Here is a 20,000-nt window from a genome sequence, read left to right on the forward strand (position 1 = left end):
CCATTCAGTTCGGTGCCGCCACGTTTAGCAGCTCAGTGATAGACATACTGCTGATAAAACAGTCCTAGAAGCATTCAGAAACCAGACAGTAAGTGGTGAAATCAGCCTGTGATGAACAACAGAAAAAGCTATGGACCTCGTTCTTAGCAGGGCGTTGTGAGTGAAAGGAGGCCGGGTTGTCCCGCGTGGAGTCTTTAATCTGGGGTCGAGGGTGAGAGGTCACCACCTCTTTAGAAGACGGCTCACTCTGTAGACCAGATGGACAGACAGACAGACAGACAGACAGACAGACAGACAGACAGACAGACAGACAGACAGACAGACAGACAGACAGACAGACAGACAGACAGATGTAGCATGTGAGGCAGACAGTACGAAGTAGCAGTATGTGTGTGTGTGTGTGTGTGTGTGTGTGTGTGTGTGTGTGTGTGTGTGTGTGTGTGTGTGTGTGTGTGTGTGTGTGTGTGTGTGTGTGTGTGTGTGTGTGTGTGTGTGTGTGTGTGTGTGTGTCTGTGTCTGTGTGTATGAGAGAGAGATCAGGAGAGAGACAGTACATTAGCAATAATGAGAGTTAGGCCAGATACTGTAGCTACGATTCTGCCTCAAAGAGAGATACACAGACACACATATGCACATACACGCACACACACATACACACACTGCTGTCAGTCAATTATTGACACTGACCCTGGTTGTGTCTTCAGTGCAGTCCTCTCTGGACGATCCCACAGAGTGTCCTACGGGGTGTCTGGTGAGGGTGCGGTGCTGAAGCTGGGGGGAGAGCATCTGCAGACTGCTAGCCCTGGTGGGCAACCCCTGGCCCACCATTAAGCCCCCCTCACTACCCCCTCCACCCCCACCTCCGTGGGACCTGTGGCGCTCACTCCTCCTCACGTACATGGAGTGGCGGTGAGGCCTCTGCTGGGAAGAGAAGGGACTGGTGTAGCCCAGGCCGTAGGGGTAGGACTCATGGGGGGAGGCCAGGGTGTGAGCTCCGTGGTTCCCCCCAACATCCCCTTCTCCTCCTGGGTCAAGAAGCTCCGGGCCCGGGGCCAAGGCCTCCTCTGGAGCTTTGTGTCTGGAAGAGGAGGCGCGTCGGCAGGATGAGTCCAGGGTGGAGCTCTCCAGGCGGGGGTTGTTGCCGCGGGACGAGGGGCTGTGGCCGGAGGAGTGGCCGGTGTGGCTGGATGTGTGACCAGAAGAGTGGCGTTCGCTGTGGCGGGGGGCCTGGGGACTTCCAGGTGGGGCGTGGCCAGAAGAGTGGCGTTCGCTGTGGCGGGGGGCCTGGGGACTTCCAGGTGGGGCGTGGCCAGAAGAGTGGCGTTCGCTGTGGCGGGGGACCTGGGGACTTCCAGGGGGGGCGTGGCCAGAAGAGTGGCGTTCGCTGTGGCGAGGGACCTGGGGACTTCCAGGTGGGGCATTGAGGTTCAGGTCCAGGCAGCTGAAATAACATATAGACTGACCTCAACCATGAGTACAACAACACACATATTTACTAGCCATCAGACCTAAATAAAACTCTAATTCTCAACGAGAATACAATGTTCAGATCTGGCCTCAGGAGACTACACATTTCCAAATACACACCATCACCAAGACTACACAAAATCAATAAGCTAGCATGCCCTTCAATGTTGGAGACTAAGATACATTCATTAACCATTCCCTGACAGCTCCCTACCTCTCTCTCTAGGTTAACCATTCCCTGACAGCTCTCTCTCTCTAGGTTAACCATTCCCTGACAGCTCCCTACCTCTCTCTCTAGGTTAACCATTCCCTGACTGCTCTCTCTCTCTAGGTTAACCATTCCCTGACAGCTCCTTACCTCTCTCTCTAGGTTAACCATTCCCTGACAGCTCTCTCTCTCTCTAGGTTAACCATTCCCTGACAGCTCCCTACCTCTCTCTCTAGGTTAACCATTCCCTGACAGCTCACTCTCTCTAGGTTAACCATTCCCTGACAGCTCCCTACCTCTCTCTCTAGGTTAACCATTCCCTGACAGCTCTCTCTCTCTAGGTTAACCATTCCCTGACAGCTCTCTCTCTCTAGGTTAACCATTCCCTGACAGCTCCCTACCTCTCTCTCTAGGTTAACCATTCCCTGACAGCTCCCTCTCTCTCTAGGTTAACCATTCCCTGACAGCTCTCTCTCTCTAGGTTAACCATTCCCTGACAGCTCTCTCTCTCTAGGTTAACCATTCCCTGACAGCTCTCTCTCTCTAGGTTAACCATTCCCTGAGAGCTCTCTCTCTCTAGGTTAACCATTCCCTGACAGCTCACTCTCTCTAGGTTAACCATTCCCTGACAGCTCTCTCTCTCTAGGTTAACCATTCCCTGACAGCTCTCTCTCTCTAGGTTAACCATTCCCTGACAGCTCCCTACCTCTCTCTCTAGGTTAACCATTCCCTGAGAGCTCTCTCTCTCTAGGTTAACCATTCCCTGACAGCTCCCTACCTCTCTCTCTAGGTTAACCATTCCCTGACAGCTCTCTCTCTCTAGGTTAACCATTCCATGACAGCTCCCTACCTCTCTCTCTAAGTTAACCATTCCCTGACAGCTCCCTACCTCTCTCTCTAGGTTAACCATTCCCTGACAGCTCTCTCTCTCTCTCTAGGTTAACCATTCCCTAACAGCTCTCTCTCTAGGTTAACCATTCCCTGACAGCTCTATCTCTCTAGGTTAACCATTCCCTGACAGCTCTCTCTCTCTAGGTTAACCATTCGCTGACAGCTCTCTCTCTCTCTAGGTTAACCATTCCCTGACAGCTCCCTACCTCTCTCTAGGTTAACCATTCCCTGACAGCTCTCTCTCTCTAGGTTAACCATTCCCTGACAGCTCCCTACCTCTCTCTCTAGGTTAACCATTCCCTGACAGCTCTCTCTCTCTCGGTTAACCATTCCCTGACAGCTCCCTACTTCTCTCTGTAGGTTAACCATTCCCTGAGAGCTCTCTGTCTCTAGGTTAACCATTCCATGACAGCTCCCTACCTCTCTCTCTAGGTTAACCATTCCCTGACAGCTCTCTCTCTCTAGGTTAACCATTCCCTGACAGCTCTCTCTCTCTCTCTAGGTTAACCATTCCCTGACAGCTCCCTACCTCTCTCTCTAGGTTAACTATTCCCTGACAGCTCTCTCTCTCTAGGTTAACCATTCCCTGACAGCTCTCTCTCTCTAGGTTAACCATTCGCTGACACCTCTCTCTCTCTCTAGGTTAACCATTCCCTGACAGCTCCCTACCTCTCTCTCTAGGTTAACCATTCCCTGACAGCTCTCTCTCTCTAGGTTAACCATTCCCTGACAGCTCTCTCTCTCTAGGTTAACCATTCCCTGACAGCTCTCTCTCTCTAGGTTAACCATTCCCTGAGAGCTCTCTCTTTCTAGGTTAACCATTCCCTGACAGCTCACTCTCTCTAGGTTAACCATTCCCTGACAGCTCTCTCTCTCTAGGTTAACCATTCCCTGACAGCTCCCTACCTCTCTCTCTAGGTTAACCATTCCCTGAGAGCTCTCTCTCTCTAGGTTAACCATTCCATGACAGCTCCCTACCTCTCTCTCTAGGTTAACCATTCCCTGACAGCTCTCTCTCTCTCTCTAGGTTAACCATTCCCTGACAGCTCTCTCTCTCTAGGTTAACCATTCCCTAACAGCTCTCTCTCTAGGTTAACCATACCCTTACAGCTCTCTCTCTCTCTCTAGGTTATCCATTTCCTGACAGCTCTCTCTGTCTAGGTTTACCATTTCCTGTCAGCTCTCTCTCTAGTTGAACCATTTCCTGACAGCTCACTCTCTCTCTAGGTTAACCATTTCCTGACAGCTCTCTCTCTTTCTCTCTCTAGGTTAACCATTTCCTGACATCTCTCTCTCTCTCTATAGGTTAACCATCCCGACAGCTCTCTCTCTCTCTATAGGTTAACCATTTCCTGACAGCTCTCTCTCTTTCTCTCTCTAGGTTAACCATTTCCTGACAGCTCTCTCTCTTTCTCTCTCTAGGTTAACCATTTCCTGACATCTCTCTCTCTCTCTATAGGTTAACCATCCCGACAGCTCTCTCTCTCTCTCTAGGTTAACCATCCCGACAGCTCTCTCTCTCTCTATAGGTTAACCATCCCGACAACTCTCTCTCTCTCTCTAGGTTAACCATCCCGACAGCTCTCTCTCTCTCTATAGGTTAACCATCCCGACAGCTCTCTCTCTCTCTCTAGGTTAACCATCCCGACAGCTCTCTCTCTCTCTATAGGTTAACCATCCCGACAGCTCTCTCTCTCTCTATAGGTTAACCATCCCGACAGCTCTCTCTCTCTCTATAGGTTAACCATCCCGACAGCTCTCTCTCTCTCTATGTTACCTGGCAGGGAAGAAGCGAGCGGAGATTCCAGGGGTTGCCGTAGGGTCGTCGGGGTGCATGCCCCTCACCCCATCTCCAAGGTTACCACCCACAGACTTGGCATTGTTGCTCAGGGCGCTGTGGCTTTTGGACAGGCTCAGGTAGGAGCTGGAACTCTTGGAGGAGCTGTGGGTGGAGTCTATGTTGTGTCCACCATGGCGGCCATGTTGTTTCTCCATGGTATTGGTCTTGCCCTCCAGAAAGGAAGAGTGTCGTCCCTGCCCTACTGGAAATGTTCAAATGTAAAAAATGGGCTGGCAATGCATTTATAAGTAGTCTTGCCTGAGACAGAACGGCCCACCGGGCCATAAGGCAGCTTTTTGTTCCAGTATACCCCCTGAACAGGATTCTAGTCTAGAGCATTTTTCATTTTAAGTATTAAGGAAGTGGTATGTATTAATCTTATGTGAATGTTTCAGTAGGAATGACCCCGGACCTTGCTGTTGCTGCTGCTGAGAGCGGGAGGTGGACTTCACGTACATGGCTCCAGGGCCCTGCTGGTCAGGAGCCTTGGCCCCTGGGGGCCCAACACCAACCAGGTTGAAGTCAAACTGTGTCGTGCCCTTTAAAATAAAGAGAAGACAAGAGAAGATAAAATAAGACAAGATAATGACTTTATTGTCCCCAACCACGGGAAAATGTTGTTTTCAGCCTTGTGCATTTATATGAAAATACATGTCAAGAATGAACACAGGTCAAGACATAGACAGTTGGAGAAACAAACTAAATGAATACAATTTATGTAAACAAGTGTAGTTTGCTCCATAAGGAGCTGAATAAGTCAATGAAAGTAGAGGTCCTGACATTGTTTACCTTGGTGTCCTTGGGGCTGAGCAGGTGTGGCATGTTGTTGTTGACCAAGTCCTTACTACAGGGGATGGAGCGGTTGAGGGTCTGGGTCATGTAAGCCTTGGGGTGGAGGGTGGGGCTCAGGCTGGACGACACAGGCTTGTTGCCATTCAGGAAGCTGTCGTTGCCTAGGTGAAGGTCGCCATGGCGAGGTAGGCTGGAACATTCCTTACTGTTAGAGTGACGGTGACCCGAGCTCTTACTGCCGTGGCTTCTGTATGGAGGAGGGGAGGGAGGGAGGGAGGGAGGGAGGGAGGGAGGGAGGGAGGGAGGAGAGAGAGAGGTATTAAGATCAAAAGATATTGAGATGTAAGGTACAGCTATAGGTAATCCATAGATCTAAGTAGCTTATTTTATCTGTGCTAGAACAACATAGCCAGATGTGAAACTATGCAGTATCCAGAACCTAACCAGACCCCATTCAGTATCCAGAACCTAACCAGACCCCATTCAGTATCCAGAACCTAACCAGACCCCATGCAGTATCCAGAACCTAACCAGACCCCATTCAGTATCCAGAACCTAACCAGACCCCATTCAGTATCCAGAACCTAACCAGACCCCATTCAATATCCAGAACCTAACCAGACCCCATTCAGTATCCAGAACCTAACCAGACCCCATTCAGTATCCAGAACCTAACCAGACCCCATTCAGTATCCAGAACCTAACCAGACCCCATTCAGTATCCATAACCTAACCAGACCCCATTCAGTATCCAGAACCTAACCAGACACCATTCAGTATCCAGAACCTAACCAGACCCCATTCAGTATCCAGAACCTAACCAGACCCCATTCAGTATCCAGAACCTAACCAGACCCCATTCAGTATCCATAACCTAACCAGACCCCATTCAGTATCCAGAACCTAACCAGACACCATTCAATATCCAGAACCTAACCAGACCCCATTCAGTATCCAGAACCTAACCAGACCCCATTCAGTATCCAGAACCTAACCAGACCCCATTCAATATCCAGAACCTAACCAGACCCCATTCAGTATCCAGAACCTAACCAGACCCCATTCAGTATCTAGAAGCTAACCAGACCCCTTATGGTGTCCAGTGCCGTGCTGACCTGGTGGCCACGGGGTTCTGACAACAACAACAACATCAACACCAACAACCCCCTACAGTGCTGACCTGGTGGGCACAGTGTTCTGACAACAACAACAACATCAACACCAACAACCCCCTACAGTGCTGACCTGGTGGGCACAGTGTTCTGACAACAACAACAACATCATCACCAACAACCCCCTACAGTGCTGACCTGGTGGGCACAGTGTTCTGACAACAACAACAACATCATCACCAACAACCCCCTACAGTGCTGACCTGGTGGGCACAGTGTTCTGACAACAACAACAACATCATCACCAACAACCCCCTACAGTGCTGACCTGGTGGGCACAGTGTTCTGACAACAACAACAACATAATCACCAACAACCCCCTACAGTGCTGACCTGGTGGGCACAGTGTTCTCCATGTGGATGTGGGGCTTCCTCTTGGAGGAGCGTGGGGGGTTAGGGGAGGGTGGTGCTGGGGCGGGCTGCTCCAGGAGGCGGAGGGGCTGGAAGGCTGGGTGGTTCAGACTCTGTTCTGTCAGGTAGCGGTCAGAAGGGACCAGCAACAACAGGTTCTACAGAGGGAGGAGACAGACCAGAGGTTTAGGACACAGTTCTTTATTACAGTTTGACAAATCATTTTATAACATTTTTGACATGTGTTTTTCTGGATTGTTTTGTTGTTATTCTGTCTCTCACTGTTCAAATAAACCTCCCATTAAAATTATAGACTGATCATTTCTTTGTCAGTGGGCAAACGTACAAAATCAGCAGGGGATCAAATACTTTTTTCCCTCACTGTATATATATATACTGCTCAAAAAAATAAAGGGAACACTTAAACAACACATCCTAGATCTGAATGAAAGAAATAATCTTATTGCTGACAACAAAATCACACAAAAATAATCAATGAAAATCAAATTTATCAACCCATGGAGGTCTGGATTTGGAGTCACACTCAAAATTAAAGTGGAAAACCACACTACAGGCTGATCCAACTTTGATGTAATGTCCTTAAAACAAGTCAAAATGAGGCTCAGTAGTGTGTGTGGCCTCCACGTGCCTGTATGACCTCCCTACAATGCCTGGGCATGCTCCTGATGAGGTGGCGGATGGTCTCCTGAAGGATCTCCTCCCAGACCTGGACTAAAGCATCCGCCAACTCCTGGACAGTCTGTGGTACAACGTGGCGTTGGTGGATGGAGTGAGACATGATGTTCCAGATGTGCTCAATTGGATTCAGGTCTGGGGAACGGGCGGGCCAGTCCATAGCATCAACGCCTTCCTCTTGCAGGAACTGCTGACACACTCCAGCCACATGAGGTCTAGCATTGTCTTGCATTAGGAGGAACCCAGGGCCAACTGCACCAGCATATGGTCTCACAAGGGGTCTGAGGATCTCATCTCGGTACCTAATGGCAGTCAGGCTACCTCTGGCGAGCACATGGAGGGCTGTGCGGCCCCCCAAAGAAATGCCACCCCACACCATGACTGACCCACCGCCAAACCGGTCATGCTGGAGGATGTTGCAGGCAGCAGAACGTTCTCCACGGCGTCTCCAGACTCTGTCACGTCTGTCACGTGCTCAGTGTGAACCTGCTTTCATCTTTGAAGAGCACAGGGCACCAGTGGCGAATTTGCCAATCTTGGTGTTCTCTGGCAAATGCCAAACGTTCTGCACGGTGTTGGGCTGTAAGCACAACCCCCACCTGTGGACGTCGTGCCCTCATACCACCCTCATGGAGTCTGTTTCTGACTGTTTGAGCAGACACATGCACATTTGTGGCCTGCTGGAGGTCATTTTGCAGGGCTCTGGCAGTGCTTCTCCTGCTCCTCCTTGCACAAAGGTGGCGGTAGCGGTCCTGCTGCTGGGTTGTTGCCCTCCTACGGCCTCCTCCACGTCTCCTGATGTACTGGCCTATCTCCTGGTAGCGCCTCCATGCTCTGGACACTACGCTGACAGACACAGCAAACCTTCTTGCCACAGCTCGCATTGATGTGCCATCCTGGATGAGCTGCACTACCTGAGCCATTTGTGTGGGTTGTAGACTCTGTCTCATACTACCACTATAGTGAAAGCACCGCCATCATTCAAAAGTGACCAAAACATCAGCCAGGAAGCATAGGAACTGAGAAGTGGTCTGTGGTCCCCACCTGCAGAACCACTCCTTTATTTGGGGTGTCTTGCTAATTGCCTATAATTTCCACCTGTTGTCTATTCCATTTGCACAACAGCATGTGAAATTTATTGTCAATCAGTGTTGCTTCCTAAGTGGACAGTTTGATTTCACAGAAGTGTGATTGACTTGGAGTTACATTGTGTTGTTTAAGTGTTCCCTTTATTTTTTTGAGCAGTGTATATACGGTACCAGTCAAACGGTACCAGCTACTCATTCAAGGGTTTTTCTGTATTTTTACTATTTTCTACATTGTAGAATAATAATGAAGACATCAAAACTATGAAATAACACATATTGAATCATGTAGTAACCAAAAAAGGTTTAAACAAATTCAAATACATTTTATTTTTGAGATTCTTCAAAGTTGCCACCCTTTGCGTCGATGACAGTTTTGCACACTCTTGGCATTCTCTCATCCAGCTTCATGAGGTAGTCACCTGGAATGCATTTAAATTAACAAGTGTGCCTTGTTAAAAGTAAATTTGTGGAATTTCTTTCCTTCTTAATGCGTTTGTGCCAATCAGTTGTGACAAGGTAGGGGTGGTATACAGAAGATAGCCCTATTTGGTAAAAGACCAAGTCCATATTATGGCAAGAACAGCTCAAATAAGCAAAGAGAAACGACAGTCCATCATAACTTTAAGACATGAAGGTCGGTCAATCTAGAAAATGTAAATAACTTTTTTAAGTTTCTTCAAGCGCAGTCGCAAAAACCATCAATCGCTTGAGAAAACTGGCTCTCATGAGAACAGCCACAGGAAAGGAAGACCCAGAGTTACCTCTGCTGCAGAGGATAAGTTACTTAGAGTGACCAGCCTCAGAAATCGGCAATTAACTGCACCTCAGATTGCAGCCCAAATAAATGCTTCACAGAGTTCAAGTAACAGACACATCTCAACATCAGCTGTTCAGAGACCACTTCTAAAGGACACCAATAAGAAAAAGAGACTTGCTTGGGCCGAGAAACATGAGCAATGGTGTAAATCTGTCCTTTGGTCTGATGAGTCCAAATTGGATATTTTTGGTTCCAAGCGCTGTGTCTTTGTGAGAAGCAGAGTAGGTGAACAGATGATCTCCGCATGTGTGGCTCCCACCATGAAGCATGGAGGAGGAGGTGTGATGGTGTGGGGGTGCTTTGCTGGTGACACTGTCATTGATTTATTTAGAATTCAAGGCACACTTAACCAGCATGGCTACCACATCATTCTGCAGTGATACGCCATCCCATCTAGTTTGCGCTTAGTGGGACCATCAGTAGTTTTTTAAACAGGACAATGACCCAAAACACACCTCCAGGCTGTGTAAGGGCTATTTGACCAAGAAGGAGACTGATGGAGTGCTGCATCAGATGACCTGGCCTCCACAATCACCCGACCTCAACCCAATTGAGATGGTTTGGGATGAGTTGGACCGCAGAATGAAGGAAAAGCAGCCAGCAAGTGCTCAGCATATGTGGGAACTCTTTCAAGACTATTGGGAAAGCATTCCAGGTGACTACCTCATGAAGCTGGTTGAGAGACCAGCTGTTCTGGAAGACTGTGTGATCACGCTCTCCGCAGCCGATGTAAGACCTTTAAACAGGTCAACATTCACAAGGCCGCAGGGCCAGACGGATTACCAGGACGTGTACTACAAGCATACGCTGACCAACTGGCAAGTGTCTCACTGACATTTTCAACCTCTTCCTGCCCGAGTCTGTAATACCAACATGTTTTAAGCAGACCACCATAGACCCTGTGTCCAAGAACACTAATGTAACCTGTCTGTAGCCATGAAGTGCTTTGAAAGGCTGGTCATGGCTCACATCAACACCATTATCCCAGAAACCCTAGACCCACTCCAATTTGCATACCGCCCTAACAGATCCATAGATGATGCAATCTCTATTGCACTCCACACTGCCCTTTCCCATCTGGACAAAAGGAACACCTACAGTATGTGAGAATGCTATTCATTGACTACAGCTCAGCGTTCAACACCATAGTGCCCTCAAAGCTCATCAATAAGCTAAAGACCCTGGGACTAAACACCTCCCTCTGCAACTGGATCCTGGACTTACTCACGGGCCACCCCCAGGTGGTAAGGGTAGGTAAAAACACATCCGCCATGCTGATCCTCAACACAGGGGCCCCTCAGGGGTGCGTGCTGAGTCCCCTCCTGTACTCCCTGTTCACTCATGACTGCACGGCCAGGCACGACTCCAACACCATCATTAAGTTTGCTGATGACACAACAGTGGTAGGCCTGATCACCGACAATGATGAGACAGCGTATAGGGAGGAGGTCAGAGACCTGTCTGTGTGGTGCCAGGACAACAACCTCTCCCAGAACGTGATCAAGACAAAGGAGATGATTGTGGACTACAGGAAAAAGAAGACCGAGCACGCCCCCATTCTCATCGACGGGCTGTAGTGGAGCAGGTTGAGAGCTTCAAGTTCCTTGGCGTCCACATCACCAACAAACTAACATGGTCCAAGCACACCAAAACAGTCGTGAAGAGGGCACGAAAAAAACCTATTCCCCTTCAGGAGACTGAAAAGATTTGGCATGGGTACTCAGATCCTCAAAAGGTTCTACAGCTGCACCATCGAGAGCATCCTGACTGGTTGCATCACTGCCTGGTATGGCAACTGCTCGGCCTCCGACCGCAAGGCACTACAGAGGGTAGTGCGTACGGCCCAGTACATCACTGGGGCAAAGCTTCCTGCCATCCAGGACCTCTATACCAGGCGGTGTCAGAGGAAGGCCCTAAAATTGTCAAAGACTCCAGCCACCCTAGTCATAGACTGTTTACCTACATATACATATTACCTCCATTACCTCGACTAGCCGGTGCCCCCGCACATTGACTCTGTACCGGTATCCCCTGTATATAGCCTTGCTATTGTTATTTTACTGCTGCTATATAATTATGTGTTACTTTTATTTCATTATTTATTTTGAGGTATTTTTTTTAAACTGCATTGTTGATTAATGGCTTGTAAGTAAGCATTTCACTGTAAGGGCTACACCTGTCATATTCGGCGCATGTGACAAATACAATTTTATTTGATTTGATATACAGAAAAACCCTTGAATGAGTAGGTGTGTCCAAACAGACTGGTACTGTATATATAATCAAAAGTTTATTTTATTAAACTATAAATCAAGTTTATTGTTTTGTATATACAGTGAAGCACATTTACATTTTATTAATTTAGCAGACACTCTTATCTAGAGCAACTTACAGTAGTGAGTTCATACATTTTCATAGTGGTCCTCTGTGGGAATTGAACCCACAACCCTGGTGTTGCAAGCACCTTGCTCAACTAACTGAGCTACAGCATTCTTAACGCAGAGCTCTACATTTGTTGGTTACATTTGTGAATTCATTATCACGCGCAAAATAGAAATGCCAGAGACTCAGCCCATAATAAAAACAACAAGACTGTTGGCTTTTCACCATGTGGATCCAGAGACAGAGAGATGGGTGGGAGGGTTATCACACCATTCATCTCCTGAGGAAAGTGTGATGTACTGTAGGCCTAGCTAACAGCAGAGTACTGACTGACCCACAGCTTTAGTCATAGACATACATTAGCTAGCAAGACTAGTCTAGTTTGAGCCTGCAGGATCCAGAATACCTTCCATTAGCAGGACTAGTCTAGTTTGAGCCTTCTGGACCCAGAATACCTTCCATTAGCAGGACTAGTCTAGTTTGAGCCTTCTGGACCCAGAATACCTTCCATTAACAGGACGAGTCTAGATTGAGCCTGGAGGACCCAGAATACCTTCCATTAACAGGACTAATCTAGTTTAAACCTTCTGGACCCAGAATACCTTCCATTAACAGGACTAGTCTAGTTTGAGCCTGGAGGACACAGAATACCTTCCATTAACAGGACTAGTCTAGTTTGAGCCTTCTGGACCCAGAATACCTTCCATTAACAGGACTAGTCTAGTTTGAGCCTGCTGGACCCAGAATACCTTCCATTAACAGGACTAGTCTAGTTTAAGCCTGGAGGACCCAGAATGCGCTAATCCTGGCAATACCAATTGTGTGTCTCTGTCTGTGTGTGTGTGTGTGTGTGTGTGTGTGTGTGTGTGTGTGTGTGTGTGTGTGTGTGTGTTACCTTCATCAGATCCAGCATGAGGCCACTCAGGATGGCCAGGTACCTCCGCTCCAGGGTTGTAGGGTGGTTCACTGAGGGGAACTGTTGACACACACACAGGTACAGCTGGGAGGTTTCAGAGTGTAGTGTCTATGTTGAGATTCAGATGATTCACTGAGGGGAACTGCTGACACACACACAGGTACAGCTGGGAGGTTTCAGAGTGTAGTGTCTATGTTGAGATTCAGATGATTCACTGAGGGGAACTGCTGACACACACACAGGTACAGCTGGGAGGTTTCAGAGTGTAGTGTCTATGTTGAGATTCAGATGATTCACTGAGGGGAACTGCTGACACACACACAGGTACAGCTGGGAGGTTTCAGAGTGTAGTGTCTATGTTGAGATTCAGATGATTCACTGAGGGGAACTGCTGACACACACACAGGTACAGCTGGGAGGTTTCAGAGTGTAGTGTCTATGTTGAGATTCAGATGATTCACTGAGGGGAACTGCTGACACACACACAGGTACAGCTGGGAGGTTTCAGAGTGTAGTGTCTATGTTGAGATTCAGATGTGTCTGACTGGAGTTGACAGGAGACCCAGCTGACTGTTGTGTCTGAGGCCAGACATGCTGTCAATGGGCCTAACACAGCTTTCATTATAGCAGGTACATGATTACCGCCACTCCCATGGATCTGTGTGTGGGAGTGCATCAGAAGGCTGGTGGACATGCATGTTTCTGTCTGTCTGAATGTGTGTATCTCTGTGTGGGAGTGCATCAGGAGGCTGGTGTACATGCATGTTTCTGTCTGTCTGAATGTGTGTATCTCTGTGTGGGAGTGCATCAGGAGGCTGGTGTACATGCATGTTTCTGTCTGTCTGAATGTGTGTATCTCTGTGTGGGAGTGCATCAGGAGGCTGGTGGACATGCATGTTTCTGTCTGTCTGAATGTGTGTATCTCTGTGTGGGAGTGCATCAGGAGGCTGGTGGACATGCATGTTTCTGTCTGTCTGAATGTGTGTATCTCTGTGTGGGAGTGCATCAGGAGGCTGGTGGACATGCATGTTTCTGTCTGTCTGAATGTGTGTATCTCTGTGTGGACGTGTTTAACTACTCTTGCAGGGGCCAGAAGTCCCCACAAGAATAGTAAACAAACAAAAATTGGACCAACTGGGGACATTCTGTTAGTCCCCACAAGGTCAAATGCTATTTCTAGGGGGTTTAGGGTTAAAGTTAGAATTAGTGTTCGGGTTAGAACTACGTTAAGGGTTAGGGTTAGGAGCTAGGGTTAGGATTAAAGTTAGGGTTAAGGTTAGGTTTTTGGGTTAAGGTTAGGGTTAGGTTTAGTGTGTCCCCACAAGGTTAGCTGTACAAGACTGTGTGTGTGTGTGTGTGTGTGTGTGTGTGTGTGTGTGTGTGTGTGTGTGTGTGTGTGTGTGTGTGTGTGAGAGAGACCAATATCTGAAATAGGTGTAGTGTTAATGATTATTCTGATTTTTATTCAGTATTAACAGTTAACAGTTTCTCCCAGAGTTACTTACAGCTTCTACATACATTAACTCACTCACTCTGTCTCTCTGCCTCTCTGTCACTCTCTCTCTGTCTCTCTCTCTGTCACTCTGTCTTTCTCTCTGTCTCTGTCTCTGTCTTTCTCTCTCCGTTTCTCTCTGTTTCTGTCTCTCTGTTTCTCTCTCTGTTTCTGTCTCTGTGTTTCTGTCTCTCTGTTCTACAGTAACACTGAACCATAACATGATGAACACCACCATAACATGATGACTCAGTCACAGACCACACTGGGAAGACAGCCACCAGGACTCACACAGATAGGTGGGAAAGAGACAGGAGAGAGAGGGGAGGAGAGAGATGGAGGGAGGGAGAGGTGGGATAGGTAGAGAGGAAAGCGGAGGTGGAGTGTGAGGTGAGGACAGAACAGCTGAACAGATCGACCCCAGAGTTGACCCCAGAGTTGACCCCAGAGTTGACCTTACCCGTAGTCCATGGAAGCGAGGATTGTTGTAGAAGAGCTTCATCTGTTCAGCAGGTAGAGGACCCAGGACCTTCTGGATGGTGAAGAGTTGATCTATCTCACTCTCCCCTGGGAACAGAGGCTGACCATCACTCAGCTCCCCCAGGATGCAGCCCACTGACCACATGTCTACAGCCTTACCATAGGGGGCCCTGGGGTGGATGGGGGTGGAGGGGATAGAGAGACAGAGAGAGAGAGAGAGAGAGAGAGAGAGAGAGAGAAAACGGCTTAAGTGATGCATCTGTAAAACTGAACCAGAAGAGTACATTCAGAATAATAAGGACACATGATGATGGTGATGGTGATGATGATGGTGATGATGGTAAATGATGATGGTGATGATGATGTTGGTTCAGCAGAAGGTGATGAACACAATGACAGAAAGGAGAGAGAGAGAGGAGAGAGAGGAGAGAGAGAGGAGAGAGAGAACGAGAGAGGTTGTCTGAGAGAAGAGAGGAGAAGAGAGGAGAGAGCCGCTGAGACTGAGGAAGAGTGATGAAGAGAGAAAATATTTGCGTGGGCGGAATTCAAATACCAAGTGTCAATAAATGTAAGAGTTGATTTAGTTGCTGTGGGAGAGGAAGGATCCCCACCACATGATGTTCCATTATCTAGACGATCAGATGGACACAGTAACCACACTGTGTTGGTAGTATACACATTAAAACAGGATTTATCAAGGCCAGACTAATACACATATTCACTGAAATATTCAGAGAAGGATATCTGTATGGACTGACAGCTATGCAGACAAACAGACACTTGTCAATGTACACACACACAACACACGCACGCACGTACCTGCACACACACACACACACACACACACACACACACACACACACACACACACACACACACACACACACATACATGCACCAATACGATCACACACACAAGAATACACACACCAATACAAAAACACACACACGCACACACACACTCACACACCAATACAAACACATACACGCACACACAAACACCAATACAAACACGCACACACACCAATACAAACACATACAAACACGCACACACACACACGCCAATACAAACACACCCCCACACAGCGCCTCTTACACACCCATACACACACAGGTCCAGTAGGTGGGACTCACCCCAGCAGAAGCTCAGGAGAACGGTACCACCTAGTGGCTACATACTCAGTGTAGTTGGCATCACTTCCCTCTGACAGGTTGCGGGCAAAGCCTACAGGAAACCAGGCCAGAGAGAGACAGAGGAAGTCATGGACAGATACTGACTCAAAGCCTACAGGAAACCAGGCCAGAGAGAGACAGAGGAAGTCATGGACAGATACTGACTCAAAGCCTACAGGAAACCAGACCAGAGAGAGACAGAGGAAGTCATGGACAGATACTGACTCAAAGCCTACAGGAAACCAGACCAGAGAGAGACAGAGGAAGTCATGGACAGATACTGACTCAAATTCTACAGGAAACCAGACCAGAGAGAGACAGAGGAAGTCATGGACAGATACTGACTCAAAGCCTACAGGAAACCAGACCAGAGAGACAGAGGAAGTCATGGACAGATACTGACTCAAAGCCTACAGGAAACCAGACCAGAGAGAGACAGAGGAAGTCATGGACAGATACTGACTCAAAGCCTACAGGAAACCAGACCAGAGAGACAGAGGAAGTCATGGACAGATACTGACTCAAAGCCTACAGGAAACCAGACCAGAGAGAGACAGAGGAAGTCATGGACAGATACTGACTCAAAGCCTACAGGAAACCAGACCAGAGAGAGACAGAGGAAGTCATGGACAGATACTGACTCAAAGCCTACAGGAAACCAGGCCAGAGAGAGACAGAGGAAGTCATGGACAGATACTGACTCAAAGCCTACAGGAAACCAGGCCAGAGAGACAGAGGAAGTCATGGACAGATACTGACTCAAAGCCTACAGGAAACCAGACCAGAGAGAGACAGAGGAAGTCATGGACAGATACTGACTCAAAGCATACAGGAAACCAGACCAGAGAGAGACAGAGGAAGTCATGGACAGATACTGACTCAAAGCCTACAGGAAACCAGACCAGAGAGACAGAGGAAGTCATGGACAGATACTGACTCAAAGCCTACAGGAAACCAGACCAGAGAGAGACAGAGGAAGTCATGGACAGATACTGACTCAAAGCCTACAGGAAACCAGACCAGAGAGAGACAGAGGAAGTCATGGACAGATACTGACTCAAAGCCTACAGGAAACCAGACCAGAGAGACAGAGGAAGTCATGGACAGATACTGACTCAAAGCCTACAGGAAACCAGACCAGAGAGAGACAGAGGAAGTCATGGACAGATACTGACTCAAAGCCTACAGGAAACCAGACCAGAGAGAGACAGAGGAAGTCATGGACAGATACTGACTCAAAGCCTACAGGAAACCAGACCAGAGAGAGACAGAGGAAGTCATGGACAGATACTGACTCAAAGCCTACAGGAAACCAGACCAGAGAGAGACAGAGGAAGTCATGGACAGATACTGACTCAAAGCCTACAGGAAACCAGGCCAGAGAGACAGAGGAAGTCATGGACAGATACTGACTCAAAGCCTACAGGAAACCAGGCCAGAGAGAGACAGAGGAAGTCATGGACAGATACTGACTCAAAGCCTACAGGAAACCAGGCCAGAGAGACAGAGGAAGTCATGGACAGATACTGACCATTGCTTACCAGGGAGACTGAGATCGTCATACATCAAATGTACTGAGTTAATTACTATGCTAGAAGTGACATATTTCTACTTACCAAAATCACAGAGTTTGAGAACATCCTCAGAGCTGATGAGGAGGTTTTCAGGCTTGATGTCTGAGGAGAAACAGAGGAGACCAGTTTTCACACGCGTCTGGTACTTGGCAAAACCAAAAGTCACATCAAACCATCTCTGCTGGGAGGCCCTGCCTCTGACTCAACACTTTATCTCAGCATAACTAAAGGAAAATGTGAACTCGTTTTAGGAAAGGTAAGAGTTCCTCACCTCTGTGTACGATCTCATTCTTATGGCACCAGTGGATAGCTTTGATCAGCTGGTAGATGTAGTTCCTCGCTTTGTCAGGTGGCGCTCCGTTAGGCAGTTCCTCCAGCAACTCCAGCATGTTCTGGAACACAGAATCCACAGTACTACTGTCAATCACAGCTACAACTACACTACCCATAATGCTCTGTATAACATATGCCACAAATCCAACCCCTGAGCAAAACAAGTTAGATACTATGGCAATATTGTAAAAGTGTAAAAGTGAAACTGCTGACGTAAACAGTAGCTAAGTATATTACATGATTATTTATCATCCAACCATTAGCGCATCCCAGCAATCCCTAGAAAGTAGTGGACATTTTTACTGACTAGACTATTCTGGTTTATTAAAGGTTTTCATTAAAAAGGTTCATCCTCTAGGTGTTCACTGACCCTCTCCACATATTCAAAGACCAGGTAGAGTTTCCCTCTCCTCCTGAAAGCCTCTTTGAGTTCCACGATGTTCTCCTGTTTCAGCGTCCGCAGCATCTTCAGCTCTCTTAGCGTGGTCTCTTTAACCTCCTCATTCTCCTCACTGTCTTTAAACTTCTTTATGGCCACGAGCTCATTGGTCTCCTGGAAAACAGCATGCCAGAGTGTCACACTGAGGGATCCCGTCAGCGGAGGCTGCTGAGGGGAGGATGGCTCATAATAATGGCTGGAACGGAGCGAATGGAACGCCATCAAACACATCCATTTTATTTGTCACATGCGCTGAATACAACAGGTGTAGTAGACCTTACAGTGAAACGCTGAATACAACAGGTGTAGTAGACCTTGCAGTGAAATGCTGAATACAACAGGTGTAGTAGACCTTACAGTGAAACGCTGAATACAACAGGTGTAGTAGACCTTACAGTGAAATGCTGAATACAACAGGTGTAGTAGACCTTACAGTGAAATGCTGAATACAACAGGTGTAGTAGACCTCACAGTGAAATGCTGAATACAACAGGTGTAGTAGACCTTACAGTGAAATGCTGAATACAACAGGTGTAGTAGACCGTACAGTGAAATGCTGAATACAACAGGTGTAGTAGACCTTACAGTGAAATGCTGAATATAACAGGTGTAGTAGACCTTACAGTGAAATGCTGAATACAACAGGTGTAGTAGACCTTACAGTGAAATGCTGAATACAACAGGTGTAGTAGACCTTACAGTGAAATGCTGAATACAACAGGTGTAGTAGACCTCACAGTGAAATGCTGAATACAACAGGTGTAGTAGACCTCACAGTGAAATGCTGAATACAACAGGTGTAGTAGACCTTACAGTGAAATGCTGAATACAACAGGTGTAAACCTTACAGTGAAATGCTGAATACAACAGGTGTAGTAGACCTTACAGTGAAATGCTGAATACAACAGGTGTAGTAGACCTTACAGTGAAACGCTGAATACAACAGGTGTAGTAGACCTTACAGTGAAATGCTGAATACAACAGGTGTAGTAGACCTTGAACAATGCAGTTCAAGAAATAGAGTTGATAAAATATTTACAAAATAAACTAAAGTTTAAAAAAACGGTAGCAGCAACATTATGTACAAAATGAGTTACAAACAATGTGAAAAAACTAACAAAATAGCCCAGTTGGTTAGGAGGCTGTAAAATGGCAGCCATCCCCTCTGTGTTTGATGTATTTGATACCATTCAACTGATTCAGCACCAGCCACTACCACGAGCCTGTCCTCCCCAATTAATGTGCCACCAACCTCCTGTGGATCCCACTGATGGTGGGGTGCCAGTGACAGTAACCCTAAATACTGTGAGTGACTATGTTCGAATCCAGGTCTTCTTCGCACCACAACACAGTGTTAGTCCGCTGAGCTAAAGCCTAGGCCCTACACAATAACTCTCAGGGCTAATGCAAATCTTCAGGTTTCAGGCAAGACTTCTCATCAAGGGAGCACACCAGCAGGCCACTAAAAACACCAGCAGGCCACTAAAAACACCAGCAGGCCACTAAAAACACCAGCAGGCCACTAAAAAGCAGGAAGGACCTGAATAGATGTATTTTCAGGGGTGTCAAAATCTGGGATCCTCCTCAGATCATTTTAAAAGCAGTGGTCCTCCACATATCCTGAAGTTACCCAGGTGTGGTTCCTCCACATATCCTGAAGTTACCCAGGTGTGGTCCTCCACATATCCTGAAGTTACCCAGGTGTGGTCCCTCCACATATCCTGAAGTTACACAGGTGTGGTCCCTCCACATATCCTGAAGTTACCCAGGTGTGGTCCCTCCACATATCCTGAAGTTACCCAGGTGTGGTCCCTCCACATATCCTGAAGTTACCCAGGTGTGGTCCCTCCACATATCCTGAAGTTACCCAGGTGTGGTCCCTGCACATAT

General features: G+C 47.6%; 1 protein-coding gene across 2 annotated transcripts in view; it reads right to left on the reverse strand.

The window, feature by feature from the left end:
• cdkl5 (cyclin dependent kinase like 5) overlaps positions 1–20,000 on the reverse strand; it is an 84,882-nt gene that overhangs the window by 29,053 nt on the left and 35,829 nt on the right. The window contains exons 3-14 of one of the 2 annotated variants that reach the window (XM_029747641.1): positions 18,042–18,224; positions 17,610–17,730; positions 17,381–17,440; positions 15,726–15,816; positions 14,573–14,762; positions 12,600–12,680; positions 6,704–6,879; positions 5,196–5,445; positions 4,819–4,945; positions 4,344–4,608; positions 688–1,441; positions 137–247 (exon numbers count right to left, since the gene is read on the reverse strand). In XM_029747641.1, coding sequence (XP_029603501.1) covers positions 137–247; positions 688–1,441; positions 4,344–4,608; positions 4,819–4,945; positions 5,196–5,445; positions 6,704–6,879; positions 12,600–12,680; positions 14,573–14,762; positions 15,726–15,816; positions 17,381–17,440; positions 17,610–17,730; positions 18,042–18,224 — 2,409 coding nt within the window. Of the gene's footprint in view, positions 1–136; positions 248–687; positions 1,442–4,343; positions 4,609–4,818; positions 4,946–5,195; positions 5,446–6,703; positions 6,880–12,599; positions 12,705–14,572; positions 14,763–15,725; positions 15,817–17,380; positions 17,441–17,609; positions 17,731–18,041; positions 18,225–20,000 lie in introns of both variants that reach the window. The other variant, XM_029747640.1, reaches the window with a different exon arrangement.

This window comes from Salmo trutta, unplaced genomic scaffold (assembly GCF_901001165.1).
Source record: "Salmo trutta unplaced genomic scaffold, fSalTru1.1, whole genome shotgun sequence".
NCBI lineage: Eukaryota > Metazoa > Chordata > Actinopteri > Salmoniformes > Salmonidae > Salmo > Salmo trutta.